General features: G+C 39.4%; 1 protein-coding gene across 3 annotated transcripts in view; it reads right to left on the bottom strand.

Annotated features, from left to right (window-relative positions):
* Positions 1 to 20119, bottom strand: part of ZNF609 (zinc finger protein 609) — a 206289-nt gene that overhangs the window by 47258 nt on the left and 138912 nt on the right. For all 3 annotated transcript variants that reach the window (XM_046652704.1, XM_046652706.1, XM_046652707.1), the window contains one exon: positions 12452 to 12677. In XM_046652704.1, coding sequence (XP_046508660.1) covers positions 12452 to 12677 — 226 coding nt within the window. The remainder of the gene's footprint in view (positions 1 to 12451; positions 12678 to 20119) is intronic.

The raw sequence follows: 20119 nt of genomic DNA, 5'->3' as shown, positions 1-20119 counted from the left end.
GGGTTTGTTAACAGAGCAGAACTGCACCACAGTTGCTCTCAGTGCCAAGGAAAGGGGAACTGTAATGTAGAAAGAGGAACAGTTGGGATCAGATAGTGGATGCTCTTTTGCCCAGACTGGCTTTGGGAAGGAATGCTTCTCATTATTGTGTACAGTTCTAGATTTCCCTCCTCTAACTTGTGACAATAATTATTCTGAAGTTTTCGATGGCCTCTGTTACAGGTTGAATTGTGTCTCTTTGAAAAGATATACTGAAGTCCTAAGCCCCAGTACCTCAGAATGCGATCTTATTTGGAAACAGGGTCTCATAGAGGCAATCAAGTTAAAACGAGGTCATTTAAGTGGGCTCTAATCCAATATGACTGGTGTCCTAATAGAAAGGGGAAATTGGACACCGTCACAGACACACAGAGGGAAGAAGATGTGAAGGCACACAGGGAAAAGACAGCCAAGTGACTGGAGTGGTCTGCAAAGCAAGGGATGCCAAGGTTTGCTGGCAAACATCAGAAGCCAGAAGAGGCAAAGAATTCTCTCCTCAAACCATCAGAGAAAGCACAGTCTTGCCAAATCCTTGATTTCTGACTTCTAGCCTCCAGAACTGTGACACAATATTTCATGTTTTAAGCCACCCAGTTTTTGGTACTTTGTTACATCAGCTTTAGGAAACTAACACAGACCCAAAAGCAGACTGGCATTGATTAAATCAGTCAGATTTTACCTTAACAAACCTCAGCGAATTACTGCTGCTAGCCAAGGAGATCACAGTCTAGGTCAGTGGTTCTCAAGCAGGCATTTTTCACAATAGTCCTAAACTGCAAACAACCCAAATGCCCATCAATAACTGAATATGTAGCATTATATTCACATAATGAAATACTTTAAAATAATGAGAATAAACAAAGTATAGCTACTTGCAACATGAATGAATTTCACTGGCACAAAGTTGAACAGCTAGACATAAAAAAGTACATACTGAAATGATTTTATTTATATAATGTTCAAAATGGTTAACGCTAATCTATGATGTTAGCAGTCAGAATTGATTTTCTGTAGGCGGGGTTAGTTATTGGAAGGGAGGTATGAAGGGGCTTCTGGTTTTCTAGTAATACTGTATTCTTTCATCTAGTTGCTGTTACCACAAAATGTGTTCATTTCGAAAATTCAATTACCTGCATGCTTATGATTTCTGCACATATTCATATTATTGTTCAATAAGACCTATTAATATAAAAATAAAAACAAAACCTTTGGGTTTATGACTTCTATAGATCTGTACCAAGATCAGCTGAGATGCAGGCTAGTTCTATACTTGAGGCAGTCTGCCCAACCTAAACCCTGCAGCAGACCAGTCTAGTATCTAACGCAAACAGCACACAGGGTGGGGGTTGGGGGAGTGGTTCCACTTTCTTCATCCGTTCTTTCTCCATACTGATACTTGAGTGCAGGAGATTTTTTTATAGTATAATAATTCTAAGGAGCAAGCTAAAGGCTGAAAAGCAGAGGAGAGCTGGTAAATGGAAAGAGGCACAGTATTTCAAGTGCAGGAAAATTTTCAAAAGATGGGGATAATCAGAGTCAAAGAAGAAGAAGGCAGGTTATTCACTGAATTAGTTCAGAGTTAAAAGTTTCATTTGATTATGAGTTCAATGAGGGTAGAAAAGTAATTGATAGCAGTCTTTTAGGCTTTTTTTTAGACATCCTAAAGAGAAAATAGAGTACTACTCATGGGAGGGGGAACTACTCAATGTCTCACTGTAGTCTTTTTGTCATAGAGCTTGTTGCTATGGAGAAGGCCATGAAGGCAGCAACTAAGAGAAATAAAGGATCTGGCAGAAGTAAGCACAGGGATAGTGGATTAAACAAAAATTCCTTGAGCAATTACCAAGTAGCAGGGCCTATAAATGATATGCTTTCCATTTTTTTCCTAACCCCTACCTCTCTAAAAGTACATGGGCCTGGTCTGTCACTATAATTTAACTAAAATACAGAGAAGCCTGAATGGGCCTAACAAAGCCCAAGCCTGGCAGAGAAAACACAAGGCCATTTAGCAACGCTTCTTCATGCCAGGGGGAATCAGCTACCTACCCACTCTATCCTGGGGAAATTGTCTCCAGCTGCCTAAATTACAAAGTTGATGCCCTATGATTTCTTTGTTCTGTAAAGCCTGAGGGATATGGGATAATGAAGTATCAGAAGAGGTGGAGAACAGCTCCTTGTTTCATAGAGTAGTCAGAGACAGAGAGACAGAGAAGAGAGAGAGAGAGAGAGAGAGAGAGTTAGTTCTCACTGGTATCATTAAGAGGCAACAGCAGCAACCTGGGAGCAAAGCTCTGCCTGAACTGGTTGAAACTACTGCTGTGGGAGAAAAGGCTAGTTGCCAAGTCTGTTAATAGCTTCTGCCCATCGTTGTTAAAGCAGCTTTATCAACCAGTGCAGGGCCAGGACCTGCTTTTAGCAGTGTAAGCACTGAGACCAGAGGGTTCAACAACATCTTCCAGCAGATCTTGCCACAACCAATGATTAACAATTCCCTTTTCTGTTCCACACAGGTGATCACAGAATTGTGTCAGAGCTGGAAGGACCACAGAGATACGCAGTCCAATGTCCTCATTTTACAAATGAGGAAACTAAGGCCCAGACCAGTTAAATGCCCTTATCAATAAGGCAAGAAAACACCAAGGCTCTCAAAGGGGGCTTCCCTCCTTGGAATCATATGCCAAAGCTGGGGCTAGTGATTAGCCTCAGTTTATACAGAACTAGATTTATTGCCTAGGTATCACTTACCTGGGTTCATACATAAGTACCAGGAAATAAATTATTTGTTAAAAGATGGCATCAGTAACAAAATAGGTCTGTCTTTGAGCCTATCTGAGAGTGTTTTGTTACTGAAATATCAAAAGAACCTCATTTGAAACAAGCTTACTGTATCTGGGAAGCCTGCAGCCTGGCCAACTGTACTGCCTGACTGTGCTCTCCCGGTGGGGAGGAACAAGCTGGGTAAGAGGGCACAAAAGGACATCTCTCTCCCCTGGAGATTAGTTTATTTTGCAATTTGCAAAATGAAACTCAAAAACGTCTGTAACTGAAATTTTTCCTTAGGGCTTCAGGATTTAAATATATGACAGTAGACAGATAACATAATCCACAAGGGGATATAAACATGTAACTGCCCTAAGCATCCCCTGGGAGTAAGCTGCTAGGTGGGAAAAATGTGTTGGCTGTTGTTTTGGGTGGGGGAGGGATGGGAGAAAGTAAGTACATATTGATTTCCCTAATGTTTCCTTTGTGTGGCTGCTGTTGCCATGTGGTGGTCTGTTGCTATGAAGATTTGTGGTGCCAGATAACGGCTGCTAGGCTCTTTATGACTGTGCTATTGGTAGAGCTGTTTCTGCAGGAGTCAGGCTAGTAAGCAACTGGCTAGGCAGTGGAGAAAGCTTGGTCACTGTGAACCATCTCTTTCCAGGTAAGTGCTGCCTGAGGCAAGCCTGAAGGTGAAGGAATGTTAATAATGGCCAAGAAAAGAGACAAACCAGTAGCTGAGAACCATCTTAACTTTCCAGTCTAAATATCTAAAATGAGATATTTCATGGTTCACACACATACTTGCCTACATCAGAAATCACAAAGAATAAACCAAAGGTAACTATCAAGGTCACTATTTCCAAGAAAGAAGATTAACGGACAGCCCTTTCCTTTTAGTGAGAAGGATAAAGACTCACAGCCAGGATCTGCAATCAGATGAGGAGGAAGAACCACTGAGGCAGGTTCTCAGCGGAGCTACCACAGGCAAACTAACTTCCTGCTAAGCAAAACCACTGCCTATTACTCTGATAATGAGAAAACTGCAACCCACAGACCAAAGCACAGGGCTCAACCACAGAGTTTGAAGCACAGCCAAATGTTCTCCCAGGTAACAGGAGCCAGAGTACACAGAAGTCAGCTTGGATCTGTAGATGTCAGCTATTTATTCACCCTCTTCATCCTCCCACACAATTACTCTTCTTTCCATTTCAGATTGTATGCACACTTTTATTAGAGTATACATAATTTAAAGATAACATAGCCCCAATGCTGTCCATTATGGTAAACTACTAGCTACCTGTGACAATTTCAACTTAAATAAAATTTAAAATTTAGTTCCTCAATGCCATATGCCACATTTCAGGTCCTCAATATGACATGTGACTAGATTATCATTTTGGACAGCATATTTCCATCATAAAAAGTTCCACTGGACAGTGCAGATCTAGCCCAAGTCCCAGGAATTAGAAGTTGAAGGCCAGGAGAAGTTAAGAGACCCGAGATCATATAGCTAGCTAAAGGTACAATCTGTTCTAGAATCCAACTCTCCTGACTCTAGTTCAGATATTTGTTCTGTACTACGATGCCTTTAAGTCACTCATATTCCTTGAAACAGTTCTTCTCAAACAGCTGCAGACACTCCTAGTTGTTGGAATAAAAATATATACCCTGATGTGGAGATGGGCATGATAGCTTTTCTATGTTTGCTTGTCCGTGTATATGACAAAACTTTTAACAAAAACAAAAACCGAAAACTTCCTCCTCCCCACCAAATCAAAAAGCTAGAATTTAGCTTCAGAAGATAGGCCAAGCTTATCATATAGCTTTTCATATCCTCTGGCATACAAGGGAGGTGCACTCACTTCAGCTTCAAAAACATGGTCTTATTATAGTACTACAACTTCTGTCTTTCTGATATTCTCGTAAAAGAAGACCAGACTAATTTCAGAGATGTTATAAGAGGGATTTTCACATGGAGTGGGAGGGTGAACCTAGATAAATGACTATCACAACTTTTTTTAGCTGCAGAATCCTCTTCAAATATAGTTTTACAAAGGAGCCTAACATATAAATCACCCAAAAGTAGAACTGCTCTGAGATGCATCTGGTGGGGTAGCAGAGGCAGGGGCTGGGGCCTGCCCACTCAACACCTTTCACTCTTATGACTGCTTCTGAGGTTCCTCCAAAGCTAAAATTCCTCAGAGTATAACTTCAAATCATTTCCTTTGAAAATATCTGAACGTTCTATCTCTGACTTTTATTATTTCAAAAGACTGGTGGTGGAAGCCACTGTTAAAAAAGAAAGCAAAGGGGCTGGCCCTGTGACCGAGTGGTTAAGTTCGCACACTCTGCTTCAGCGGCCCAGGGTTTTGCTGGTTTGGATCCTGGGTGTGGACATGGCACCGCTCATCAAGCCATGCTGAGGTGGCCTCCCACTGGCCACAACTAGAAGGACCCACAACCATATACATATACATATATGTATATACATACTTATACATATACAACTATGTACCAGGGGGACTTGGGGAAAAACAGAAGAAAAAAAGAAGAAGGAAAAAAAAGGAGATTGGGAACAGTTGTTAGCTTCAGGTGCCAATCTTTAAAAAAAAAAAGTAAGTACATTACAAAACCCCTCATTATTTTTAGTCAATACATAGCAAATGAACCCAAGACAGATTACTAAAAATTACAATTTTTACCTACCTGCCTGAAACACATGGGTACAAGGCACAGTCAATTTTATTAGTCAAATATTTACTGACTATTTTACTTTTTGTGTAAAGACTAAACTAGTCCTTGGGGAAATAAAATGATATATGAAATGCAATTCCTGGCCTTAGCCATCTTATAGTCTAACAAAGGAGAAAAGACACATAGGAATTCTAAGTGAAAACAAATAAGAACGAGCTTATATTTATGTCATTGTAGTCCTAGAAGGAGAGGAGAAAAGATGATGGCACAGAAAAAATGTTTAAAAAGTCATTGCCAAAGACTCCCAAAATTTGAAAAAAAGACAAATTTATAGATTCAAAAAGCTAAGTGCACCCCCAAAGAGGAGAAACCAAAAAAAAATCCATGTCAGACACATCATACATTGTAATCAAAAACTTTGAAGGCAAGCAGAGGAAAATGACATATAACTTATAGAGGAATAAGAATTTAAGTGACTGTGTATTTTTCAGAAACCATAGAGACTAAAAGGAAATGCAATATTTTTAAAGTTCTGAAAGAAAAGAAATGTAAACCTAGATTTCTGTATTCAGAAAAAAGATCTTTTAGGAATAAAGGTAAAATAAATACATTCTCAGAGAATTAATAGTCAAATGAACCTGCTCTAAAAGAATTACTAAAGGAGATTCTTCAGACAAAAGGGAAACAGAGGGCCTCCAGGAATATCAAGAATGAAGGAAGAACAATAGAAATGTAAAGTATCTGGGCAAATATAATAAACTATTCTCTTGAGTTCTTGAAAGTATATATGATGACTGAAAGGGAAAATTTTTTAAAAGTTGTCTGATGGGATTTTCAATGTATTAGATGTAATGCATGAGACCAGGGGTTTGCAAACTTTTTCAGTAAAAGACCAGATAGAATATTTTTCACTTTGCAGGCCATATGGTCTCTGCTGCAATACTCTGCCACTTTAGCACAAAAGTGGCTGAAAATATGTGAAATGAGTATGGCTATGTTCCAATAAAACTTTACATATGGACAATGAAATTTGGATTTCATATAATTTTCACATCTCACAATATTCTAGTTTTGATCATTTTTTTCAACGATTAGAAAACATGACCTGTTTTTGTATGGCCCATAGGCTCATATTAAAAAGCTATACAAAGGGATGAAGAACGAAGAGTAAGAGATACCTAGGGAGGTTGGAGCCTAGAAAACTGGTAGGATGGTAAAGTACGTGACGAAGGTAGGTCTAATGAAGAGAAATAGAGAAGAAGAAAAGAGAAGCAAAATTTTAGGAGAAACAAGTTTATTATTTTTCAGATGTTTTGAACTTAAGAAATCAGTTTCTGGTAATGTTCAAGTCAGCAGTATGAAACGGAATTAGGCAAAAGGTCAAGTCTAGAGATAAAAGTTTTGGGATTGTCCATACAAGAGAAACAGCTGAATCCATGAATATGTAAGACTGTATTTACTAAAGAAGGCTGCTGAAGTAATTTTTGGGAGTTATGATGTAGGAGGGCTATGCAGGGAAGAGGGGCAGAGTCTTCTAATTGCTTCCCTTTCTTTCTTAGCAGGAGCCTCTATTTTGTGTGGGGAAGCAATGTATCCAGCTAAAAAGCTACATTTCCTTGCCTTTCTGGCAAAAGGGGTAGCCAAGGAGATGTAGGCATAAGTCTTAGGGTATGGCTTCTGGGAAAGCTTGTCAAAGGGAAATGGACTGGGTGGGAGGCACCTTCCTTTTCAAGCCTGGAAAGCAAATATGATGGCTAGAGTTACATTAGCAATTTTGCAATAAAGAAGTAACTTTAAGGAGCCTGGAACATTGGTTACTTTGTGAAGCCATCACACCAGCTCTAGGCTGCCTACCTTCATAATACTCAGAATAAATCATTATTACTTCATCTTAGGTTGCTTGCAGCCAAATCTCATTCTTAACTCAATGTTTCCTCAATTTTCCCCATTATGGCACATATAGTAAATGAAAAATTTACTGTGGATAAGGCTGCTTGTCTGGGAGAAAGGGAGTGGGGCACCAACTGCCACAGGTCCCAGCTAGAAGACAACAGGACAGAACTGACCAGTATTTCAGCATCCTAAAACCCATCAGGAATTTCTGACCTAATGAATACAAGGAGGAAGAGGGAGTGACACAAAATAAAGTAAATAACCAGTGAGAAAGAGAAATGAGGAGATTTAGGGAAGTGCAGTATGACAAAGACAGGAGAGGACAGTTTCAAGAATAAAGAAATAGTAGAACTTCTCAACGTGTGGTATGAGAAGTGTTTCAGTCAAATTGTGGCAGAAGAAATCTGATGGCAAGATGTTATATGATACTGGGAAGGTAAAAAGAGCAATAGGAAACAGCAATAGCAAGTAGTGAAGAAAAGGGGAGAGGTCAGTTCAAAGGGGTAGCAAGGATGAGGAAACTTTCTTACTTTCACTGTAAGAAAGTGTTGCAGAGAGAAAGACTTTAAATAGAAGAGGAAAAAATGAAGATAAAGAAAAAAGATAAAATTCATGGTATAAAGTCTCAAAGAATCTTCAGAATAAGGAAGGAAAAAAGAAATAGGATAATAAAAATATGTTTTAAGAAAGAGAGGAGGGAAGCTTGGGGGATTTAGGTGGGTAGCTTTGATCTTAGCTTAGTTTAAGAGCATGAAGAGAGAATGAATTGGGTTAATGAATCTTGAGAATGAAGTAAGCACTGGGGACTGTGAATGTAACAAGGAGATCAAGGGATCGCTTAGTAGTATTGCAAGCTCAGTTTATGTCAGCTAGCATATACTTGCATCAAAAACAGCTGGGTTTTGTGAATTCTTCCACTTGTCGGTCTAGGATCAGGAGTTGAAAAATGGGAGGTGGAGATTTGCTGAATTTGAGACCAGCAAGGTAAGTAAGTTTCATTTTTCTAATGAAACAAATCTATATATAACAAGTGTATAATGAAATTTCATCATTGGTGTTAATATTTTTCAGTTTTCATTTCCATGATTGGTATATGAAACCATTCCTTTTCAAGATGCCATATTCAGCTAATTCCAATGTTTAAGTCATAGATTCTTTTTTTTTTTTTTGAGGAAGATTAGCCCTGAGCTAACATCTGCTGCCAATCCTCTTTTGCTGAGGAAGACTGGCCCTGAGCTAACATCCGTGCCCATCTTCCTCTACTTTCTATGTGGGATGCCTACCACAGCATGGCTTGCCAAGCGGTGCCATGTCCTCACCCAGGATCCGAACCGGCGAACCCTGGGCCGCTGAAGCAGAACATGTGCACTTAACCACTGTGGCACTGGGCTGGCCCCAGTCATAGATTCTTATAACTTAAAAGCTAGTCCTTACTGGTCACTTAGTTCAACTCTACTTAAGAGATGAGGTAACTAAAGCCCAAAGAAGTTAAGGAACTTGCTCAGGGTCACAATGATAAGTGGCAGACATACAAAGGAAAGTCTCCTGATTTCCACCCCAGTGTTCTTTCCACTATACCACAAATTCTTCCAGAAAGCATATCTGCCAAAGTAAAATACATCACTGCTGATGGCCTTCCACTTAGTGCTGTGGTCTAAAAAGAAAAACTGATAGCACCTCCTGGAATTCTTATCTAAAGTCAGCCTTGCCTTTCTGTAAAACACCATAGAAGCCTGTAAGCAATTTTGCCTCAGCCAAAGAATATGGTCTACCTTAAGACTTCTTATTCATTGTTTCCAGGACCCTGGGTTAAGATAAATCCTGTGAACCAGGAATAGACTTGGGACCTGTTATTTGATTTGAAGTGAAGAAGCACAAAGTGGTATCAGGTAGAATCAGACCTCTGCATAAGTGCTAAGAAAAAGTCTCAAAAAAGCCAAGGAAAACATTCCAGGTTACAATTGGGTCCTCTTAATAGTTCTAAGGTTGAGCTTAGTTGAGGAGGATTTTTGCAGTGCTGGCTGAATTATGAACAGCCTAAAAAGAGATGGGATCTGCAGGGACTTAAAAATGCCTCCAAGGCAAGGTGTACAGTGAGAGATAGGGAAGAAAGGAGCAACACTGCAGGACAGGTAAGCAAAGAAATCAGGAAGAATTGAGGCCATGACCCCTACACTTGTTCTCGGCAAGGTGGCTCAGTTCTAAATGGACCTCAGGGTCCCTCATTCCCCTCAGAGGCCAAGCATTCACAGCTTCTCTCTAAACTGTAAGGGTTTTTCTGTTTGAAGATAGTAGTTTGCTGGGCAAAGAGACAGACAGAAGTACAGAGAGTCAGGTAGGAGACAAAAAGCTTAGAAGGATTTTTTTAAAGTATCTGTATATAGTTCTTATTATTAACTTGAGGAAGGACTCAGTACACTAGATCTTATAGATCTGCAGAGAATGATCTTTGTAGGAAATCTCTGCTACCTGAAGATGAAAAGAAATGTGAACCAACTCTTATCCCAATTCAGACCTTTGCCAACCAACAGCTCAGGTGAATGCCCTCTGGGATGGCCAGAGACCAAAGAAAAGTAGAGAATATAATTGCAGAACAGTTCCCTTTCCCTTGGGTTGAAAGAAAGAGAAAGGAGTTACTAAGCCCTGAAACACAATACTGTAAGTGGGAGGAAATATGGCATTAAAAGTAGGAGGACTGAAAATCTTACAGATTTAAATAAATGAGAGTGATCTCAAACCTGGTGAAAGTAGTATTTATTTTGAGTTTCAGAGAAGGTATAGAATTTTGGAAAGTATTTGACACGATTTCTAAGTTCAAACAATATTATGGTATCTATTAGATATATATTAACTTAGATCCAGAAATGACAATGACATAGATGCATTCATTCATTCAAATAAATATATATTTTTTCATTCTCCCTAAAGCCCCAGTACCATAGTCCTATATCCTAGCTGTAAGTCATTCTAGTTCTTCTGTGTGGGACGCCACCACAGCACGGCTTGATGAGTCACGTGTAGGTCTGCACCCAGGATCCAAACTGGCAAACCCCAGGCCACCATAGTGGAGCCCATGAACTTAACTGTTCAGCCACGGGGCTGGCCCCTCAAATAACTATTTCTGAGGGCCCATCATAGGTGCCAGGTATTAAGAGATGGGGATACAAGGATGAGCAAAACGGAGTCCCTGAGCACAGAGAACTTCTAAAACAGTGGAAGAGAGACATTAATAGAAAATACAATTATATACAAAATTGCAAATTGTGATGAGTGCTATGAAATAAAGTACAGGGTGCAATAAAAGTGTATAACAGGGGAACTTGGTAATAGGCTGCTAGTGATAACCAGAGAGCCTTTCAGAGCAAATAATTTACAAAAAAATTTTGCTAGCATCCCCTTGGCAGGGAGGGAGAATAGGGATCCTCAGATAAAAAGGTATCCATTGTTCTCAGGAGAGTGCAAGGGTTAGCCTCTCTCTCTTAGAAAGTTTTCATCAGGTTCACATGCACGAAATGCATCTTGCCTTTGGAGAAAAGTCACCGTCATAAAGATAGGTAGAAAAAATAAGCAGGAAATTGATGTCTTCTATCTTCAATATATTGAGACAGTAGGGCCTGAAGGTTGCCTGGTGGCAGAGAGCTGTGGTCTGGATATGTCTGTCATTCCAAGAGACTCTGGCTGTTCAAATGTTTGGCTATAGGCAGATGACATTTTAAAAATCAGAGATAGCCACTTGTGATTTCAAGATTGTATACTGTATACACATATCCAGAGTCAAACTCCAGGGCCAACCTCTCTTTCCACTGTCTCTGCTTCAGTTTCTAGCACAATACGATTCTTTTTTTCATTATTGTCTCAGGCACACAATAAAACCTCACAACAACGTTATTCTGAAAGCTGAAGCTTTACTACATTGCTATTGACAACAAAGCCAAGAACACAAAATTCTTAACCTGTGTCACATCATTGCTTAGTGCATGGCAGACTTTAAATAAATACTGAATCACAACAAAATATTCAGAGGAATAGACTTTTATGAGAATGACAAGAATGAAATGCCTGAATTTCCAGAGGCAGATTGACAAGACAGCTTATGATAATCAGAGATAATGAGCTGTGCTCCTTTGGGCCTCTTAACTCCTCAGGGTGGGGATGCTTTTAAAGTCTGGTTGTTGATGCAGAGACCTGACGGGCGCAGCCTCTCTAACCACCCATACTTTGACAAGGACTTGGATTCTTGATAAAAAGAATGTATGTGCTGAAATCATATTGCCACAGATGATATGAAGGAATTTGAAATATCTGGTTAAATCCCGTTGCATGACTATTCTATTTTTTCAGGTTTATGAACTTCTAAAACAGAAGAGATTCTGTTCTCAGGGGCAAATGGAATATACAAGAAGTCTGGATGGTAGCCTTGGGCAGTAGCACCCTATAGTGAGCCAACTGCTTAGTGGGTGCCTGAAAACAACACCATGTAAACATTTCCCTGTTGTGTAGGCCTATAAAATCTGTACTAAGTGACAGATATATGAAGTGGTGTGTGTGGCTGGGCAATGCGGCAACCAGTGGGAAGGCACTGGCTTCACCTCCAGGTGTTAAAAAAGGCAAGAGCTGCATATGCAACGAGCCAACACTAAGTCAATTTAAGAGTGACTGTTTTCCATTTCCTTGACTCCCATAGTTGCCTTTCTATTACTTTTTCTCTTCAAGACTGACACCGAAGTTCATTTATATTCAAATTCTCTATAACTGAGAGAGGGTTACAGAGAGTATAGACACAGTCTGAATTACCTGGTCAGCACCTATCAAATGACTGCTTAAGTACCAGGACCAACACTGTTGAATATCTATGAAGGGGAGTTAATTAATTTAAAAAATTGACAATCTCTAGAAGCTGGATGATTTTATTAGTAAGTTTGCTGTAATCCTCTGGGTAGGTAACACCATCAGACTATGGTCATTTGAGACTCCTAATAAATATCTGGTATTATTTACAACAATAAGCCCGTGTTGGCAAAAGCAGTTTGAGAAGGGATGGGAAAGCAAACATAGCACTTACCATCTTCTGTTTCCTGCCACACGATGCCCTCGAGGTTGACACTTGTCCCAGGTTCACAGGGCCCCAGACACTCGGGCTCTGTGGCAAGAGCCACATCACATGTGTTGACCCCAACTGATCGGGTACGAACCATGATCTGCTCACAGGGGGACGAGATGTCATTACTGACCACTGGCACCAAAAGGTGCAGTGGCAGCACTGCTGGCGTGGAGACAGGGGACTCCATCTGTGGGGGAAGAGAAAGTAGTGGCTGAGTTGCAGGGAGAACACTTAGAGGAAATATCTTCCCTGTATTTAATCTAGTCCTACACCCTTTCCTGCCAGAGTGTGGAGGGCTCCAAATATAAGACTTTGGTCCTTCCTTTCAAGTTATAGCTCATGATACCACTACAAATCTAGTGGTGTAGATGAGTGCACCCTGTGCTAGGAGGAGTTCTATTTCTTATTAACGATCTTCCTCATAAACAGTGCTTGGCTAAAAGTGTATAAAACAATCTTGTGTCATTTAAAAATCTCTATTGAAAGAGAATCAGGGCCAGACTTCAACAGCAACAAAACACATAGATTGATGAGAAAGAAAAGGCCTAGCTTCTGAGACATGTTCTACTGCTGCCACTATACCTCCCACCAATCTATCATTCAATAAATAATACATTAATCAGGTATAAAACCCAAGAATACAGGTGAGGATAAAGAGACGGAAAAATATCCAGATCCTAGGAATGCCACTTCAAGAAAACTGGAGCTTTAATTCATCTTCAGTTAGAAGGAAATCTACTTAAAAGTTATAAGAGGGCTGAGAGCAACCTGATGGGGGTTTCCAATGCTCAGGGATAATAAAAGCAATTGGATAATAAGAATGGCATTTTGGAGTACGAATCTAACATCAAATTTATCTATGAGACAGGAGGTGCTGTTACTATCCAGAAGCGAATCCAAGCAGTCTGCAGATGAAGCTGATTACCCACACACAGATAAAAACAGTCGAACACAAGGATCAGCAATCTACCACCAAAACTAGAATTTCTCACAAGAATGCAATTACCTAGATTCCAAGAAGAATGCAATACATTTAGAGTTAGAAGAAAAGTTGTAATAAAGAGAGTAATAATCCCTTAACTCTTTAAATCCTAGTGTTTTTATCAGGTCGATAATGTACCAACTCTGAGTCTACAATGCCCTAATCCTAATTGAACGTAGTGTTTTGCATAAGCAAAGGCACTCAATAAACACACTGGCTGATCTTCCCTGAAGATTAAATATGATACCAATCAGCAGACTTAGAAAATGAGAGTCAAGGATTGGGACCCTCTTCACCGTGTAAAAGACCAGGTTGAACGTACTCCTTTAATAGACCTACATTCAGAGAGAGCCACACACTGTACCCATAATCCAAGCTGCTGGACAGCTCTGCAACAGAACTCTAGTTCTGGATAGTTTACTACATGACCACTGCTCTACCTATAATCCGCCTCCCTCCTCTTAACACATACATGTACACACACACACACACACACACACACACACACATACCTTTCTGGCCTCAATTACTGCTCTAGAAGCTGAGACGTGGGTATTGCATCCATTCTCTGCTGTTTGGCTTAGAAGTCACTGCTATTTGTGGCTCATCACTGCCAGAGTCTACAGATGCTAAAACACTGATTCTGATTAATTCCAGTCCTTGAAAAGCTGCCAAAACATTATCCTTATCTGCTTTTTGTCATACCCACTCACTCTGTACCTTCCCTAACTCCACCTTTTTCATACAATGAAATTAAAGTGGAAGCCTATAAAATGAATCTTCTGCATTATGGTAAATGCCAAAAGGCATTTTTGCTCTCTTGAAAATCAGGCATTTATATGTAATTTGGCAACTTCTTAGGATGCAGTACATCCTTGGAAGACCCTTTAAAATTTCCATGGACAGATCTGAAGGTAAAAACAACACAGAAAAAGTAAACTGGATCTCCTATACTCCTGTGCAGTGCTGGAATCTGGCTCTAACCATTAAGCCCTTTCAGGAATGCTGTAAGAAGGTGGCTCTTAACTCTTTGGAAAGAAAGTTTCCTGGAGATTTTACCCTTGAGAGTTACTAGAAAGGGGAAATTAGAGACAGAGTATATGGATCATCTTTACTCTTGGCCTTACTTCTATTCCTCTGTTCTTTCTCTTGGGGGAAGAACTGAGAAGCAATTTTGCAGTAGATGCATTTCCTTTGCTTAGAGTCTATTCCCTTTTCTATACCTCTCTTCTACTAGCAAGAGAAATTCCTGTAAGGTCCTCTTGCCTGGAATGGCAGAGATTGGCCTAAACCTTCTAGGTCACTCCTGTGAACTTTCTGATTGCCTTGCTTGAGCATGTCCTGTTGCGAACCTGTTCCATCGCTGAGGCAGCAATCTCAAGCATAGAGGAAAGTAAGTCCCCAGAGAGTCACCTAGATACTCTCTCTCAGCCGTCGACAGCTCTTTGCTGGAAGTGGTTTCATTTCCCACTAGGTTATTCAGTGCTGCTGGGAGGCCAGGGAGACAATAAGCTACTAACATACTCGATAAAGGCAAGCCTCCAATTCCGTACTGACAGATCCAGAAAACAACATCTAAGATATAAGTAGGAAAGCATCACTGTTGCATTCAAGCAGTCTGCCAAATTAAACTCTGCTACAGAACATCTGAAGAGAAGAAATTTAGCTGAACTTATTACCAAGAGTATCAGAACTAATATAGAAGAGGAGCTGATTAACGTGTATATACATCGAACTACCCTTACTGATCAGAGTTATTAAGAGTTTAGGATCTCTGTGTGAGGATGATTTTATTTAATTATTTAGTTAATTAAGAGATTTTTGGGAGTAGTGATAAGTGAAGAAATCCACCTAAGGGTTTGGAACTATTCAATTTCCTTCTACTTTGCAACAGAAATCTAAGGAGAAATCACAAAGCAGCACAATAGTGTTTAATTATAGTTCCAGCTCTGCTAATTACCGTTTGGTCACACCTATAATCTACATTAAGCCATAGTGTGTAATAAGCAGCTCTGTGATATTAACCTAGGTGGCTTTACGGGATTTCATATTCTACTATTCACCGGGACAAACATAGCATCATTTATCACTTTCCAGGAGAGGATAAAAATCACGGGGGCCGGCCTGGTGGCGCAGCAGTTAAGTGTGCACATTCCACTTCGGTGGCCTGGCGTTCGCCAGTTTGGATCCTGGGTGCAGACCTATACACCACTTGTCAAGCCATGCTGTGGTAGGCATCCCATATAAAAAGTAGAGGAAGATGGGTACGGATGCTAGCTCAGGGCCAGTCTTCCTCAGCAGAAAAGAGGAGGATTGGCAGTGGATGTTACCTCAGGGCTAATCTTCCTCAAAAAAAAAAAAAAAAAATCAAAAAAGGACTCATTTTGCCATCTTTCCCATATACCTAGGATATAACAGCAGTGATTGTCAGGAGATTGGGTGCCAGGAGGGAAAATAAGGAACAGGAATATAAAAAGATCTACCTCAGCACCTATGACAACAATAAAAGCTGGGCCAATTCTCAGTCTCTGAATGGGTAAGAAGTGCCACCATGGTTCCTGGGGCTCACCAAATGGGGAGGTAAACAACAAAACAAAACAAAAACCTGAAAAGAGACTTACAAAGAATTTAAAGATGGAAATCTCTGAAGTTTTCCAACAGTTCATGTCCTTTATCTTTTAATGATACTTCTTCTCAATTCACCTTTAGATGTTAGTCTTAATAGCACCTATTAGGGATCTGAGTGCTGATAGGCAGGTGACACAGAAATGAGGACTGGAGAGAATAAAGAAAGGCCAGATCCATTAATCTCCCAGCAAGAAGTAATTATACACTGACTTCAGCTGCCTCCCACACATGAGAGGCACTGATCGAGGAACAATTTCAAGGCTGCAACATAATTATTGGGGTAGAAAATGCAGTGAAGAAATATTTGGGACAGACCCTCCCCTCTCCTCTTCACAAATGTTAAGTCTGATACCTTCACCTTCACAGTCAAAAGGCAGAAAGGAAACTAGTCTCTTCTAGCTGACAACTGCAGTAGCTCTAAAAACTCTTTTATCCAAAAATGAAAGATAATTGAAGATAATGGTTAGATGAGGGTTCAGCTTTATTCAAAATTATTGGATACAATTATGTAGAAAGTAGAATGTCACACAAATAAATTAAATACTATAATAACAAGATGTTCTCTTTCTTCTATAATTCCAAAGGTCCTTCAAGATTTTACAGTGACTCAGCATCAGCAATACTAACAGTAATATAAGTTTCTGATTCATGGACAAACACAGAAGTACACCCCCTGCCAATGTATTATATAAAACTTGATTTGCTCACAAAGTTTTATTGTGGGTTATTAAAAAGAAGAGTAGGTTTTTTTTTTTTTTGAGGAAGATTAGCCCTAAGCTAACATCTGCTGCCAATCCTCCTCTTTTTGCTGAGGAAGACCGACCCTGAGCTAACATCTGTGCTCATCTTCCTCTGCTTTATATGTGGGATGCCTAGCTCAGCATGGCTTGCCAAGCGGTGCCATGTCCGCACCCTGGATCTGAACCCCCGAACCCTGGGCCACCGAAGTGAATGAGCGTACTTAACCACTGCGCCACCTGGCCGTCCCAAGAGCGGGTATTTTTTTTAAATCCCATTTATCAATTTATTATGTTATTTATTTGACTCAAATTAAAATACAAAGGGAAAAAAATTCTCAGTTACTTGAACTGCCTCGTGTTGACTGGGATTTTGAGACGAAATAAGTCTACTTTAATTTTTTAATAATTAAGGATTATTTTTGCTTATTCTGAAATATAGTGATTCCTTGTTGCAAGAGGCTGGCAGGTAAAAATCATGGAATAACAGAGGATGGAGAGAGAAATCTGAATTCCTGCTTTCCACAAAGCTCTTATCAGAATGCAATAGAATTTTACGAGTAAATCTCAAAACAACACATTTAATTACTAGTGAAGGAGGAAATCGGCCCCTTTTCAAACACTAAGTACTCTTTGACTCTACCTCAACACTAAGTACTCTTTGACTCTACCTCTCCCTTTAAAAAAAACAGAAGAAAGAGGCTGCTGGTCTGCTGAACTTCCAGATTTCATTTAGGCTGCTTTGAAAAAGAATTTGATTGTAACTCTGATTAATTTCCAACACATCTTGTAGCAGAAGGCAAGAAGGAAAAAGAAAGACACAGTAGCTGGCACCATAACCAGACATCAACCAGTTAGTTCTTGGAAGGTACATAGTCTATTATTCACAGGTGACTTACTTTAGCACTCAATTTTAACCAATCAGCAGTTACGGCTGTTCCAGCGTGTAGCAGGAAATGCAAGTGCAGCGAACATATAATTTGAAGACTACATACTAGCCATAGGGAGTTCTGCTGCAATGATCCTTATACAGTCTCAGGCTCAGACACCAAAGAGCTCTTTTAGTTAAGAAGCGATAACAGATCAAACAATCCTAATATTCAAGCCTGTCTAAATTCTCAGTGTGTGAGAACGGATAAATTATGCTGAAAACTTAATAAAGGAGAAAAATCTCATAAATGAAAGTAAAAGGCACAACACAAACCACATGCAAGTGGCAAAGGTTTTGCTGAATGAAGTATCTATCCTGCTCTTCTAGGTCTTCTCATTCTACAGTCTCTTGCCTGCTTGAAATTCACCACATTTTCCCTCAGCAAAGCTGTTAGCTTTGCAGCTGATGAGTGATGATAGGAGACCTTATGTACTACCTCTGAAAATTGACTATTTTTTGTCCACAGAAGGTTTATGATCCCTCCCCTTCCTGTATTGTTTCAAGGAAAGCACTAGAATTAGCTTCTCAAGAATAAAGAATTTGAGAAAAATTCATTCTTTGGCTGTAACTACTTCCTTTTCCAGACACACTTCTTATCTCCTTTCACATACTCATTTCCTAAAAAGTCAGGGCTGGAGCTTGTCATCTCTATTCCGTTGCCTTACCCCTTAGGATACAAAAACGAACAAACAAACAATAACCTACAAACCAAATAAGGTGAACACAACAGAAGGCTAAAGCCTTCTTTTGAATCATTCAGAATCACAGATGTCAGAAGAAAAGTCTCTAAGTTATAATATGGATGGATCAAACTGTACTAAAGAATCTAATCACGACTGATGGTCCTGTGAGAAAATATGAGAATTTTAAATCGAGACATCACAAACCACAACCTGCTATTCAGTAGCTTGGGAAAGAGAAATGGGAATGGTTCTCCTCGCTTTTCTCAAACTTTCTGGTCTCAGGGAAACTTTACAGTCTTAAGAATTGAGAACCTTACAGAGCTTTTATTTATGTAGGCTATAGCTGTTGCTATTTACCGTATTTGAAAATACAACAGAAAGATTTTAACATGTACTTAAATTAACTTATTTAAAACAACTCACAATTTTGAAATGACAAAATTAGAGACACAGAGAACAGATTAGTAGTGGCCAGGGGTAAGGGTTGGTGAGAGGTGGAAGGGTGTGGTTAGGAAAGGGCAATACAAGGGGTCCTTGTAGTGATGGAACTGTGCTGTATTGTGACTGTGTGGTAAATACCCAAAACTATACGTGATAAAACTGCCTAAAACTAAATACACACACAAATGAATACAAGTAAAATGGGTGAATCTGAACAAGATAGGTGGATTGCGTCAATGTCAATATTCCTATTGTGATATTGTACCATAGCTTTGAAAGGTGGACCACTGGGGGAAACTAGGTAAAGGGTACATGAGATCTCTCTGAATTATTTATTACAACTATAGTTATCTCAAAATACAAGATTAACAAAACATTGAGAATCCCAAAGAGTTTTTATGTGGAATATATCTAGTGATATTCACCATACTACAATTTAAAGAGAAAAAATTCAGTATGTATTAACTTGTCTAAAATAACATTTAAAAACATACGTCATTTTAAGTAAAAATAGCTATAATTATTCAAAAGAAAGGAAAAAAGAGAAGAGTGGCATTGATTTACATTTTGCAAATCTCTTCAATGTCTGGTTTAATGGAAGACAGCTAGATTCTCATGTCTGCTTTTGCATTCAGTCTATTGGTGAAATGTTTTGGGTGAAGTATTTAAGAAAACTGGCCTCACACAGATTATATATAGCCTTTTCAGATAATTGTGGACATTCTTCTTTGATATTAAGGAAATGTGTCAGTATTTGAAAAAGCTGTATAATTCAGTGAACCAGTATTTTCCAAATGACTAATGTATGATGTTAAGAAATCATGGATGGGTAAAAGAAACACTCTAAGTGCAGGATAGACCAATGGACTGTAATGAAGTAGAAAACTTGATATCAATCAAGTTTCATGATCTGGGATTGGGGAAATGATCAGCTTTCCCAGAAGCACATGCCCATCTGAATACTAAACAAAACTGGGATTCTGGTAGCAAGGAAGTGGAGGAAGATTGCAGGGCAGTCTGGAAGGAAGGATGAAGGAAGAGACATGAAGGTAGGGAAAATTATTAGCAAGGGTGGAGGAGTAGGAGAGAATGCCTAAGATCCACAGACTAAGGATTTTATAAGTAAGGGATGTTTACAAGTTAGGTATTAATAAATTTTAGCAATTAAGTAATAAGTGGGTATTTTAAAAATATGGGAGAATGAAGGGCTTAGTTAATTGTTTAGAA

This window comes from Equus quagga, chromosome 2 (genome assembly GCF_021613505.1).
Source record: "Equus quagga isolate Etosha38 chromosome 2, UCLA_HA_Equagga_1.0, whole genome shotgun sequence".
Classification (NCBI taxonomy): Eukaryota; Metazoa; Chordata; class Mammalia; order Perissodactyla; family Equidae; genus Equus; species Equus quagga.
The sequence above is the reverse complement of the archived record's forward strand: the minus strand, read 5'-3'. Positions and strand labels throughout refer to the sequence as shown.